Source organism: Zalophus californianus, chromosome 5, assembly GCF_009762305.2.
Source record: "Zalophus californianus isolate mZalCal1 chromosome 5, mZalCal1.pri.v2, whole genome shotgun sequence".
In the NCBI taxonomy this organism is placed as follows: domain Eukaryota; kingdom Metazoa; phylum Chordata; class Mammalia; order Carnivora; family Otariidae; genus Zalophus; species Zalophus californianus.
The window spans coordinates 88434838-88447160 of record NC_045599.1 but is presented as its reverse complement, the minus strand read 5'-3'; the positions used below and the strand labels follow the sequence as shown (position 1 = coordinate 88447160).

Sequence of the window (12323 nt, the reverse complement as noted above, 5' to 3'; positions counted from 1 at the left end):
AAGCACCCACGACCCACACCGCATCCTATTTCCAGGCTCCATTCTCTGCCCCCTCCTCCTCAGGCCTCTGTCCTTTGTAAGCTTTTCTTGGGCAATAGCTTCCTCTTTTCCCATCTCTTTTGCTCCGCAGAGTGATGCCAAATTCATAGCAGGTACTCAGCAGACGCTCAGTGACGAACCTGAGTTCAGGTTCTGTGTCTGTGAATCTAGAAAACTTCAGTGGGTACGTGAAAAAGATGGGGAGGAAAGCAGTGAAGACCTGGCTAAGCATAATTTGCTGAAGTTGTTGGATTCTTGCAGAAGGGGGGAGAGGGTCAGAATGAAGCCTCTGCTAGCGATCTTCTCATATCTTACCACCGAAGCCCTAAAACCATGAATGCCTTCCCTTTATATATCAGTTCTCGGTCTAGAAAGTACTTTGTTACAGATTTTCGTATGGTAGCCAAATCACAAAAGACAGGAAGGGTGACTTTACCCCATTCGCACAGGTGAGAAAGCCTCAGCTCAGAGATCTGTAAGTGACTTGGCTCAATAAGGTCTCACGGCTGATAGAGGGGAATCAGGACTGAGCCCCAGCACTTTGGCACCAAGCATATTATTCTTGCCACTACAACAGGTTGGATATCATGACGTTAAAAAACAGCGCCCACTTGCAGATCAAGTGACAAGAACCACATAAGGCTAGATGGAATCTCAAGAGTCAAAGGAGAAATACTGATGTTTCCTTGGTGCCTGAAAGCAACTTAACATTGTCATCTCTCTCTCAACTGGCAAGACCCAGCCATCTGCCTGAGTGCCTCCATTTACCTGCCCTGGACCTGGGGCCTCAGGAGAGGGGCCATTCCCAGAAACGGAGTTGGCCAGGTGCCCACCATCTCAAGGGAGTTAGTTGCATTTGACTCCAGCGCACCAATCGTCTTATTCAGTGAAACAGAGATTATAATTTATTTTTTTCTTAAAACCACATTCTTCTGCTTAACACAGAAAGCAGTTGCTCTTCTTAATGACTTTCCCAGATGGGTATGATCTGTAATTTCCTTGTTCGTTTAGAGTAGAAACGTAGTCCTCGTGTTGTCAGTGATACTGTTCTGTTGAATTAGTGAACAGGAGAAGCAAGTTGACAGGGAATATATGCTGTTTCAGTAGCTTCTAAGGAACGTGTTACACATCTTTTGCTCACACCTCCCCACCCCCAAAATAATTTTGTTTTAATCCAAATCAGAGACAGATTTGGAGTCTGTCAAAAGTAAGAACTCTCACCATCCATTTAGGGAAGATCCTGGTCTTGAACGCTTGTTAGAAATACCTTAATGTATAGGTGAGCCTTGATTCTGAGACAGCTTTCTCAGAGAAATTTCACTTTTTGGTGATATATTAACGCAGGGTGAGATCAATTCAGGACATGATCTTTATTTTTAAGGATGATCTCACAAAAGAATGGCCCTTGAACTAATTTCAGTCTCAAATGGGTCCTCCATCAAAGTACCAGGACTTTAATTCAGATTTCACTCCATTGTCCTTAAAAATTCATTTTCACCCTCCCACCCAAGTGCGAGTAGCCAGGGTGGGCACGAAAGCACCACACACAGACCGTTCGTGTGGCACACCACACCACATTCTTTGGTCCTGACACAACCAGACTACTTGAAGCGACATGTGGGCTCTGAAAAAACGTCCCAAACCACCAACCCTTTCCATAATTACAATGACTAATTTTGTGTGTAAATCTTGCCATTCCAGCTCAGACATCCCCCCCATGTCACGTTTAGGGGAGAAAGAAATGGGAGTTTTCTGTGTCGGAGCTTTACATGGCTCCATAGCCCCCTTTCCTCCCACTGTCACCAGCTGGTGCAGAGAATCCTAATCAGAGTCCGCTGTTCCTCAAGGTCTCAGGAAAGGAACGCTGAGTGTCAGGTCTCCAGATGCCTTTCTGGCAACGGACGAACGGCCCCTGATGACAGGAGGGTCATGGTTTGGGAAAGGAGCAGCAGAAGAGCAGTTCCCAGCAAGGAGAATAAAAATGGTAGCCAGCCTATCAGCTGACTGTTGGCAGGAGCCCAGAGACGCTGCTGTTTCACTTTTGAAAAATTGAACCATAGCCTCATCAGGAGTTATCATTGTCTTAATGGACAGAGGAACTAGGTAATATTGACAGCCTGGATAGCTTTATCAGCCTCTCACAACAGAGAGGCCAGTGGACTAAATTGTTGAGGTGGGAATAGGGAATCCTTAATCAAGCCCACCCTTCCTGTCCAGCATCACAATTTCAGTTCATTCCATGGAAACACAGTCATTGATCTAAATCTACGGAAGGACATGTGGCCAAGACAGAATAAGCCTCAGCAGGTCTGCTCTAGTGGAGACTAGAGCTGCGTTCCTCCTGTCCCGCCGTTGGGTCGGGATCACGGTGAGCCGTGGGAATCCGGTGATTGCGGGCTCGCGGGTGAGCCGCCGGGCACCTTCCGGGCGTCAGGGTTCCGCCTGGCTGACCATTCACCCCCAAAGTGGAATAAGGGCAGTGGAACTCAGGATGCCCACCTTTCACCTTTTAAGTTTGTCTTCTTAGGTGAAGTCTCACTGGAGCAGAAAGGAGGGTGGATGACAGTGGAACCCTGTCCTTTGAAGGGCTGGATGGGATTAGAATGGCCGGCCCATTAGGAAAGGCCGGGGCCACCACCATCGGCAAGCTTCAGGGAGTGAGAGACCAGATATGGCTGTTGTAACTGTAATCTTCACGTCCCTCTGAAGAAGGGAGTTGCTTTCTCATCCCAAGTGTCAGGAGAGTCCATCCAAAGTCCTTGGGATTAATGCTTAGAAGCGCTAGTAGATTCTAAAGTCCAGCGCAGACACATTCCCCAACATGACAGCATGGTGCTCAGGCCTGCTGCTCAAATGTCTCTGTCATTTATCTTTTAGGCTCTGTGAAAACTAGGTAGAGAGCTGAAATGCCTTTAAAAAACTACCTGATTTCAAAAGAATTACATGATCATTTTTTTTAAGATTTTATTTATTTATTTGAGAGAGAGAGAAAGCATGAGCAGGGGGAGAGGCAGAGGGAGAAGCAGGCTCCCCACTGAGCAGGGAGCCCGATGCAGGGCTCGATCCCAGGACCCCAGGATCGTGACCTGAGCTGAAGGCAGACTCTTAACCGACTGCAGCACCCAGGTGCCCCAGAATTACATGATCATTGTAGAACTAGATAATTAAAATCCAAGCATCATATCAAATTCTCCATGGGAGGACCCTCACATGGAAAGCACACTACAAACAGTTTGGGATATATTTCCACAGATGTACCTGTCCATTTTTTCCTTTGTTTATGCCCTTGGCTGACCCTTTTTTTTTTCCCATGTGGCATTCATATCTGTCAGTAGCTGCCCACTCACATTGGATGGCAGTCCATCATGTAGTCTAGCGGCTTCCTCTTGTTGGACATTTCTACCCACCTTTTCACTATTAACCGTTAGAGCCACCGTCCTTGACCGCACACCTATCCTTCTTGTGTGCAATTTCTGTGGGAAACTCAAAGAAACAGAATTTGCTGGCCCAAAAACGATTGTTTCCAATATAAAATAGCCCTCCATATGTGATCAAGTTATTCTCCTCTTCCTCCACACCCTTGCTAAAACTGGGTAGTATAGATTTTTTCGATTTGGCTGATCTCTGGGCAAAAAACACCCTTAATACTTTGCTTTCTACCTCCTAATTGTTGATATCTTGGTATGTTACCCGTGACTGAATGAGGAAAAGGTTAATGTTTGGTTGAGAGAGGTCTCATTTCCAACACTGTTATAAGGACACCTTTATAAATGGCTGTGGAAATAGAATGTTTCTCATTTTGCCTTTCAGCTAAGTTCTTGGGAGCTTTCTGGAACCAGGCAGGTTTTGAGGACTTCAGTTATCTGGCAACGGATTTTCCCTGTATTTTGTTAGATAATTTTTCTTCATATAACCTCCACTTCTCCTCCTAGAGAATTCTGATAACCATCCGAGAGAATATAGACCTAAAAGGTTAGGATTGTGTTTAGGTGTTTTTAGTCCTTGGTGACAATTGTCAGACGAGGCGGGGAGGTACCCACAGCCAACACTCCAAGATGCCGGCAGTTGACAAGGCCCACCTTCTCCTTGGAGGAATGGGGGCCACTTAGGAGTGGCTGACCCCCTCCTTCAAGTAAATTTAAAATGCTCAGCAAATCAGAAGGCCAGCCTGATGGCATTTTCCTTCTGAAAATGAGCTGCCCTGGTGGAAATGAAATCTTAATGGGGGTCAGATAAGACATTGATAAAAACTCAGGGGAAAACCCATCTCTGGTTTTTGTGTCAAAGAAATGAAATGCCATTCTAGCTTTTTGCCATGACAAGATGAGGCTGCAGAGAAATGGGTTTTTCTTCTAAAAAGCAGGATGGGGAGTTGTCTTGAGGATGAGGCTGGGACGTGAAGAAAGGGGACAAAAGACCAGATATTTGAAACCCACAGCTGCTTAACTAAACCCAAGTCCATGTCCCCTTGTGGCCAGGGCAGGTGGGAGGGTACGATGTCCCAGGCAGCAGGCACTCCCCCTCCACCCCCTGGCTGTAGGCCACCCCACGTGCGGTGTGCCAGAAGATTCCTGGCACCTCATGGACGCGGAGCAAAGCCAGCAGGAGGGGGCTCCAGCAGAGCATCCGGGAAAGGAGAAACCCACGTGACCTGGCCCAGCTTACTGAAAAAACAGAGCAGAATGCAAAGATGGGCTGTTCCACCATTCTGGGGTGGGCTGGGGCTCTCCACCTGCAGCCCTCCCCGAAATTGCTCTCAGAGAACAGGCCTCCCACCCTGGAGAGAGGAGGACAGTGTGGACAGTGATTCATTCCCCCTTGACAGCCGAGACCATCCAGCATTCCAAGCTGGGAGAGCTAACGGATGACCTACCCCGGGGCCCCGCGGCCAGTGGCAGGCCCTCGGGAGACCAGCAGCGCCCTTGTTGGCTGCAGGAGGCAGAGGAGAGGCCAGAGGCTTCCCTGCCTTTCACATCGTCACAGTCCTATTCCACAGTGGAACATTAGGGCACAAAGCAGAATTGTTATTAACCTCCCTGATCCGCTCCCTGCTGGCTTCCCAGAAGGGAGGGAGGGAAGCCACAGGGGCTTCGGGGATGCAGTGCGTAGCTGGAAATCAAACTTCGCCCTGGTAAGAGCCTTTTAGAGTGCTGAGCGTCCCACAAGGGTCCATCTGGGGAGAGAGATCTTTTTTCTTTTTTGAAAACTATACCCATGGTAGAGACGGTGAGATAAAGGCCTCCTCCCTGCCCCTCCGGCCAGGTATCGGGGCTCAGACCCTCAGGGGTCTAGGACGCTCCAAAGCCTGTCAGCCTCTGCCCACCTGTGTTGCTGTTTCCTAGAACATTCTGGGTGGTTTCTCTAGTCCCGTTGAGCACTTGCTGTATTGCTTCTCCCTCAGCCTGGGTATCGTGCATGACCTGCTAGGTGGTTGTCATACCTAGAGGGAGCCCCTGAGCCTGTGCAGGGAGGTACTGGGAAGGGCACAGAGGTTTCTCCAACTCCCCCAGAACGAGTGCTGCACTAGCTGGCCTTGCCTGCTTCGGGACCCATCGTCTCCCTTCCAACAGCCTGGTGAGAGGGGAATTATTCGGATTCCCACTTTACTGCAGCCTGGGAATGTTGGGTCATTTACTCTGGACCATAAAGCTAGGCAGTGGTAGAGGAAGAACATTTACTCAGGTCTGTCTGATGTTAGAGGTGTGCTCATAATCACTGGCACTTGCCAGATCAGCCCAAGAGTGTATGGCCTCTCCCTAGAGATTTTGGCCGGGGGGGGGGGGGGGTGGTGGTGGATCCCGTTACCTCACAGGCTACCATGCAAATGCCCACCTGTCTTATGGGGTAGACCAGTTGTTCTCAAACCTGGCTGTGCCTCAGAACGATGGGGAGGGTACATTTAAATGCAGATTGCTGGGCCCCACTCCCAGAGTCCCCCATTCTGGAGGTCTTGGGCCTGGGAATGTGCATTCTTCGCAAGTTCCCAGGCGATGCTGCTACAGCTAGCCCAGCAATGACAGCCACTGGGGTACACCAGTCCTGCTAAATGGAAGTCTGCCCAAATAGTATCATTTTAGTGCCTGCAGAATAATTACAGAACTCTAGCTTCTAGTGCTCTTCGAATTTTGAAATTTAAGTGAAAGAGAACAAAGGGTACTTCGAGTGTAAGTGTTCTATTTCTTTAAAAAAAAAAAAAAAAAAGTAGTCCAAAGAAAATATGTCATAAAACTCATCTGGGTGGTAGGTACGTGGGTATTGGTTCATCTCCGTGTTTTTCTACACGTTTAAAATTTTTCAAAACAATTTTTAACGTAAGGAAGGACGGGGGTTGTAAAGTAAGCCTCCGGTCGGGAGCCCCAGCTCCCCGGGAGAGGATTTCATACTTGAAGCCCCCTCCTGGCTCCCTGGAAGAGAGGTGTTAATGCTGTCCCGCGCCACGTGGTGCGGACACCCGCGCCTGCGAGCGCAGCCCCACTCTCAGCCCTGTGGCATGCTGTGCCAACAATGCCGCGCTACGGTTGGCTTTTGTCTTGTTGCTCATTTGTCTGTGGGACATTGAGACGTCTGTCCCTCCGCGTCCGTGTTGACGGTCCGCGGAGGTGAGCGCTGAGTCCTACTTGAATGGTTTTGTTCCAGGCATGCCTACCCCCACCCCCAGCTCCCTTCCACCCCCCCCACCACCCCCCCCCCCCCGGCTGGGGGCGGGCAGTGCTTTACTGCAGAGCACAGAGATGCTGAGGGAGGGACCTTGTTCCAGAGAAGTCCCCCGAGCTCAGAAGTCCCACCAGCCTCCCCAGCGCCCTCTGCTGGGGCTACTGTTAGCTTGTTCGCTTTGCCTGAGCTGCTTCATTTCTTTATGAAACTGGCACCTGAAGTGTTCCAGCCAGAGGGTGCTGCTGCTTCTCCCTTCTCGTCCTTTTTAAAATGCAGCCTGAGAAAACACAGGAATGGTGATTGATCAGCATAACTGTATCCTCCTTCCTGCACTCCAAGCTTCCACCATCTCTTACCGGGATTGTCGAGATAGCCCAGAATGGGTCTCCCTGCCTCTGCCCTTGCCTCCCTGCATCTCTCCTCAGCCCAGTAGCCAGAGGGAGCCTATCAAGGGGTAAGGCAGATCACATCACCCCTGTTACAAACCCTCCAGTGGCTTCCATTCTAATTCTAGAGAAAAAGACACAACCCTTATAAAACCTGACATGACCTGGCTCCCTGCCTCCTCCGCGCCTCCCCCCAACAACCTCCTCTCTGACCTCTCCCCTCTCCCTCTCCCTTAACTGACTCTAACTCAGCCACGGTCTCATTCATGCTGGACACGCTCACTGCCTCAGGGCCTTTGCATTCGCCGTGTCCTCTGCCTGGATCACTCTTCCTCCAAATTTTGTTGCAAAAAATAATCCCATCTTCTCTTTGTGCTCCCCATAACTGCTTCATTTTTCTCCGCAGTACTTCTCACTGTCTGATGTACTGTGTATTTTACTTGTTTGCCTCCCCTATTAGAATGAGTTCCATGAGAGCGGAGATTTTTCTAGGGCCTAGAAGAGTACCTCATAGTGGTCCTCCAGTATCACTTAATTGAATGATAACTACATTTATTGAGTGCTTACTGCATGCTAGGCACTGTTCTAAACACTACAGATGAGGAAGTAGGCCCAGGGAGGTTGAGTCATGCTACCTGTAAATCTACCAAGTGGTGAAGATGCTTGGGTTACAGGTCAAGGTAGCACCTCTGTATTAGGGTTCTCCAGAGAAACAAGACCAATAGGGGTAGAGGTGGTGGTATGTATATATAGGAAAAGAGTGACTAATTTTAAGGAATTGGCTCATACGATTATGGGGACTGGCAAGTCCTAAATCTACAGGGCAGGCACACTGGCTGGAGACCCAAGGAAGGCTTGATGTAGCAGTCTTGAATCTGAAGGCTGTCCGGAGGCAGAATTTCTTTCTTGGGGGACCTCAGTCTTTTCTCTTAAGGCTTTCAACTGATTGGACGAGACCTACCTATATCCTGGAAGGTAGTCTGCTTTACTTAGCATCTGATTTAAGTGTTAATCACATCTCAGGGCGCCTCGGTGGCTCAGTCGCTTGAGCATCCGACTCTTGATTTTGGCTCAGGTCATGATCTCAGGGTCATGGGATCAAGCCCTGCGTCAGGCTCCTTGCTCAGCAGGGAGACTGCTGGAGACTCTCCGTCTCCCTCTGTCCCTCCCCCCCCCCCCCCCCCCACACACACTCACTCACGCTCTCTTAAATAAATAAATAAATAAATAAATAAATAAATGTTAATTACAGCTTTAAAAAAAATACCTTCACAGTGACATCTAGATGGGTGTTTGGCCAAGCACCTGGGCACTGTAGCCCAGCCCCGTTGCTGCATGAAATGAACCATCAGAACCTGTAAGGAGGTGTTGTATGTTGGCCAGGCTGATCTTGCTCCCTTCCTCTGCAAGATACATCCTACCTGTCCTGATGGGGTGAAGAGGGTGGGGTGGGAGAGCAGCCCCAGTCTGTGGTGCTCAGGAACTTGCAGTCCTAGCGGGAGTTCTCTGACTTGAAGATCACCCAAGCCCTAGGATGTTGTCTTCCTCCTGTGCACAGTCAGCTGAGTGGTGGAGCTCCAGCTCATCCCCTCTCCTCACCCTTGTGTCCGCAGAAGCCCTGTCTTTTAGGTAATGCGTCACACGTAAGAGTGGAATGGCCCTTGGTCACACCTAGGTTATGGGGCAATTGCATCTGCTGAGTTGGGGTCCCGGGCCTGTTACCCCTGTTCCAGGGTGAGGTGAGGAGGGCAGGCCTGGGCCCCCAGCAGCCAGCAGCCTGTGGAGACCACTCGTTGCTCCTGGCCCAGCTTCTAGCACCGGGAGGCTTGGGAGGATGGGGCTGAGGAATGAGAAGACAGTGGCCCAAGTCCACGTGTACCAGTGTCCAGTCTCATGACCCGGCAAGCCGCCTAATGTCCCTGAGCCTCCGTCACCAAATCTGTGATGAGATGATAATGTCAACCTGGCCTGTTTTGATGAGAGTTCAGTGGGCCCCTGCCACGGGCAGACCTGAGTCCCTGTGGTGGACAGTATAGTCAGCCGCGACACAGGAGGAATGGCGGGGGTGGGGGCGGGATGGGGGGGTGCCCTGCTTCCGAGGTTGTCACGGTAGCAGCACACGTGGGGGGGCTTATTGCGTGGTACCCCTCTCCCCCTCTTCCACCACACACTCCTGCTCCTGCCCCGAGGGGACGTGTGTTTGCACAGGCGAATAGGTTCATGTACACACACGTGTCAGGGCATCACACCATAGGTATTTCGTTCTTCAACTCTGTTCCTTCACATGCTCCTTTTTTATAAGTCCGGCCCACATGTGCGCCTGTTTTGTAATCAAATACCACTTTTGTCCAATTTCTCCGTTTACAATGGTTCCACCGTGTCGTAAATTATTACTGTGATGTCCATATAGCTTCCCCCCTTTGGGAATGTACCATAATTAACTACATCTGCTGTGCCACAAAGCGTCTATCTTGTTGCTTCTGTGGGGTTATTTCCTTAGAATTCATTTTTAGGGTCCACATGTTGTGGTAAAGGGGGTCATAAGCATTTCTGTTATTCTTCAGACTGATGTCTCTCCTCAAAGGGGCTATCAGTGTCCCACGGCACGAAGAATGCTTTTCTCTTCTGGCGGTGCGCGGGAGGGGTTACCGCGGGCCGCTGCTGGGGAGACGGGGGGGGGGGGGGGGGGGGGGGGGCTGGGAAGGCGTCAGGAACAGGACCCGCTCACGGTGGCTGGAACTGCGAGAGGGTTTCTCCGCCTCCTCAGCACAACTAGCTCCACGGCCAGCAGCTGTGACACGGAGTTCACCAAAGAAGACGAGCAGAGGCTGAAGGATTACATCCAGCAGCTCCGGAATGACAGGGCCGCAGTCAAGCTGACCATGCTGGAGCTGGAGAGCATCCACATCGACCCCCTCAGCTACGACGTGAAGCCCCGCGGGGACAGCCAGCGGCTGGATCTGGAAAACGCCGTGCTGATGCAGGAGCTGATGGCCATGAAGGTAGCGTGGGGGTGGGGCCTGACGCAGCCCTGGGCCCGTGCACTGCCGTGTCCTCACGGGGAGACGGGAGAAGGCCCTCTGACAGCAGGTCAGCGATGATGACCAGTCGACCCCGTCTGGGTTCAGTCACCTCCCGCTGGAGGACAGCCAGAGCCTCATTTATAGATAGGACTAGTTTCAGTGTGTCGGGGGTCCCGGGGGCTGGACATGACCCCGGAGGGGTGTCTCAGCTCCGCTCTGGAAAACCTCATTCTCCACGAGAAGCCAGATCAGATCCCTAGAGGGGGGAGCAGCCCCTGTCCCCGGAAAAGGACCTCTCCTCTCTAGGAGCTTAAGGTGCTTCCGGGGTGGATGCTGATGTTAATGGGGAGTAGGGGAGGGCGGGGCGCGGAAAGGTGCAGCACTTGGACTGGAGCCCCGGTGTCCTGATGCCCTTTTCCCTGCTGTGCCATGGGGAGCCCGCGGGGGTCCTGACGCCCTCCAGGGAAGTTGACCAGTGCCGTTCACAGCCGTGTTTCCTGATGAGATCTGGGGTTGCTCACTGGCCGACAGGCTGAATTCTCTGCTGGCATCTGGAAACTTGGGGCGGGGGGGGAGCTTTCTTGGACAGCTAGTGCCCGTCATCGGGGAGTGGTTACACTGCCATCCCTTCCGCAGGACGCACTTTTGCATGGCTCTGGCCAGGGGCGCTAAGCACGGGGCCTTCCTCTGCCGAGTGCTTTCTCAGAAGACAGCAATATCTGCTCTGGGTTCCCAGCTCCCGCTGAGAGCTCCCCAGACCCTTGGAATTTCCTGAGCTTTTTTATGCTAATGAGACCACTCCTGGTTTGGTGGGGGCCGAAACCAGCACTGGGGCTGTCCCTGGAAGAATGGAGCCTGTGATTATAGGGTGGGACTTTGAGCCCCTTGACCTCCAGGGAGGGGAGGAGGACTACAGATTGAGTTCCCTGTGTGGCCAGTGATTTCCTCCACTGTGCCCAGTAATGAAACCCCAGTAAGATCCCTGGGCACCAAGGCTCAGGAAAGATCTGCATGCAGCGCTCTTCCAGGGCCCCCGTGTGCACCCCCTGTGGTAAAACCCTAATCCTAAGTACAGCGCACTCCTGAGCCGAGCGAGTCGTTGATTCCGAGTGGGTTGTGCACGCCCCTGAGTTGGTGAGAAGTGCAAGTGGCCCGGGGACCCCCCCACCCCAATACTCGTGGCTGGTGTTGGAAGTGAAGGCAGGTTTGGAGGGGACTGTCCTTACCTGTGGGGTCTGCGAGAACCCAGCAGGTTCAGGCCAGAGTGTGTTGGATTGTGTGCACCCAGCTGGAGTGGAAACAGAATAATCACTTGCCAGGAGCATGGTCCTGCAGGGCTGCAACCAGCCTTCAGCAGGCCTGGGGCAGAGGTGGGCGATTGTAAGGCCTGCTCCTGCAGGTCCGGGCCCCCTAACGGGAGTAGGAGCTGGGAGCCGGATCCCCAAGCCTGCTCTCCAAACTCCACTCTCCTGTGCACAAAGGCCTGATTTGCACAGCCTTGGATTCTGCAGTGTCTCTGGACCCCAGGTGTTGAGACACGAGGGGCTCTCAGGGACAGAAGCTACCTTAGGAACCAGAGGCAGGTCCGTTGGGCCAGGTGGTCGAGGAAGTGCTGAATCAGTAGCTCGTAAGTGGTGTCTCCTGTTGGAACCAGCACTGTCCCTGCAAGAGAGCAGGCCCCTCTCTCCTTAACTCACCTCTGGAAAGAGGACCTGCCAGCATGGTCAACCCAACACGCTCGGGTCACTTGCTCAATGTGTCCCTGTCCTTGGCGGCTGCTCAATCTTGAGTCTGGCTGAATCCTGGGAAGACTTTGGGCAGTGACAGCAGATTAGGAATCAGCACTTTGCTTCCAAGCTGGCTCATCGTGTCCCACTCACTCAGCTCTGACCCTGACTTCTTTTCCCTCTGGGGACTCCTCACGCAACCGTGGCTGATTTCTCCTCTCAGGGCCCATGAGCCGGGCATTGGGTCCATCATCACAGTGCCTTTTCCCCCAGTCAGGAGACCTGTTTGTGGGCCTTTGCACCCTGCAGCATGAGCTGTGAGGCTGCCCTTTTGTGATGTGTTCCATCATCATGTTTCATTTGGCCAAAGACTAAGGATTTCCTTTTTATAGTCAAGCCAGCATGTGTGATAAATTCCCGGTTACTCTGGCCAGGAAAGACATTTTTGGTGGAATAAAATATTCCCTTTGCTATTGAAAACAAAATGTGTATAT

At 51.7% G+C, this 12323-nt stretch overlaps 1 protein-coding gene across 4 annotated transcripts in view; it reads left to right on the top strand.

The window, feature by feature from the left end:
- The window catches only part of MCC (MCC regulator of WNT signaling pathway), a 392983-nt gene that overhangs the window by 356838 nt on the left and 23822 nt on the right, over positions 1 to 12323 (top strand). For all 4 annotated transcript variants that reach the window (XM_027605212.2, XM_027605213.2, XM_027605214.2 and 1 more), the window contains one exon: positions 9847 to 10081. In XM_027605212.2, coding sequence (XP_027461013.2) covers positions 9847 to 10081 — 235 coding nt within the window. The remainder of the gene's footprint in view (positions 1 to 9846; positions 10082 to 12323) is intronic.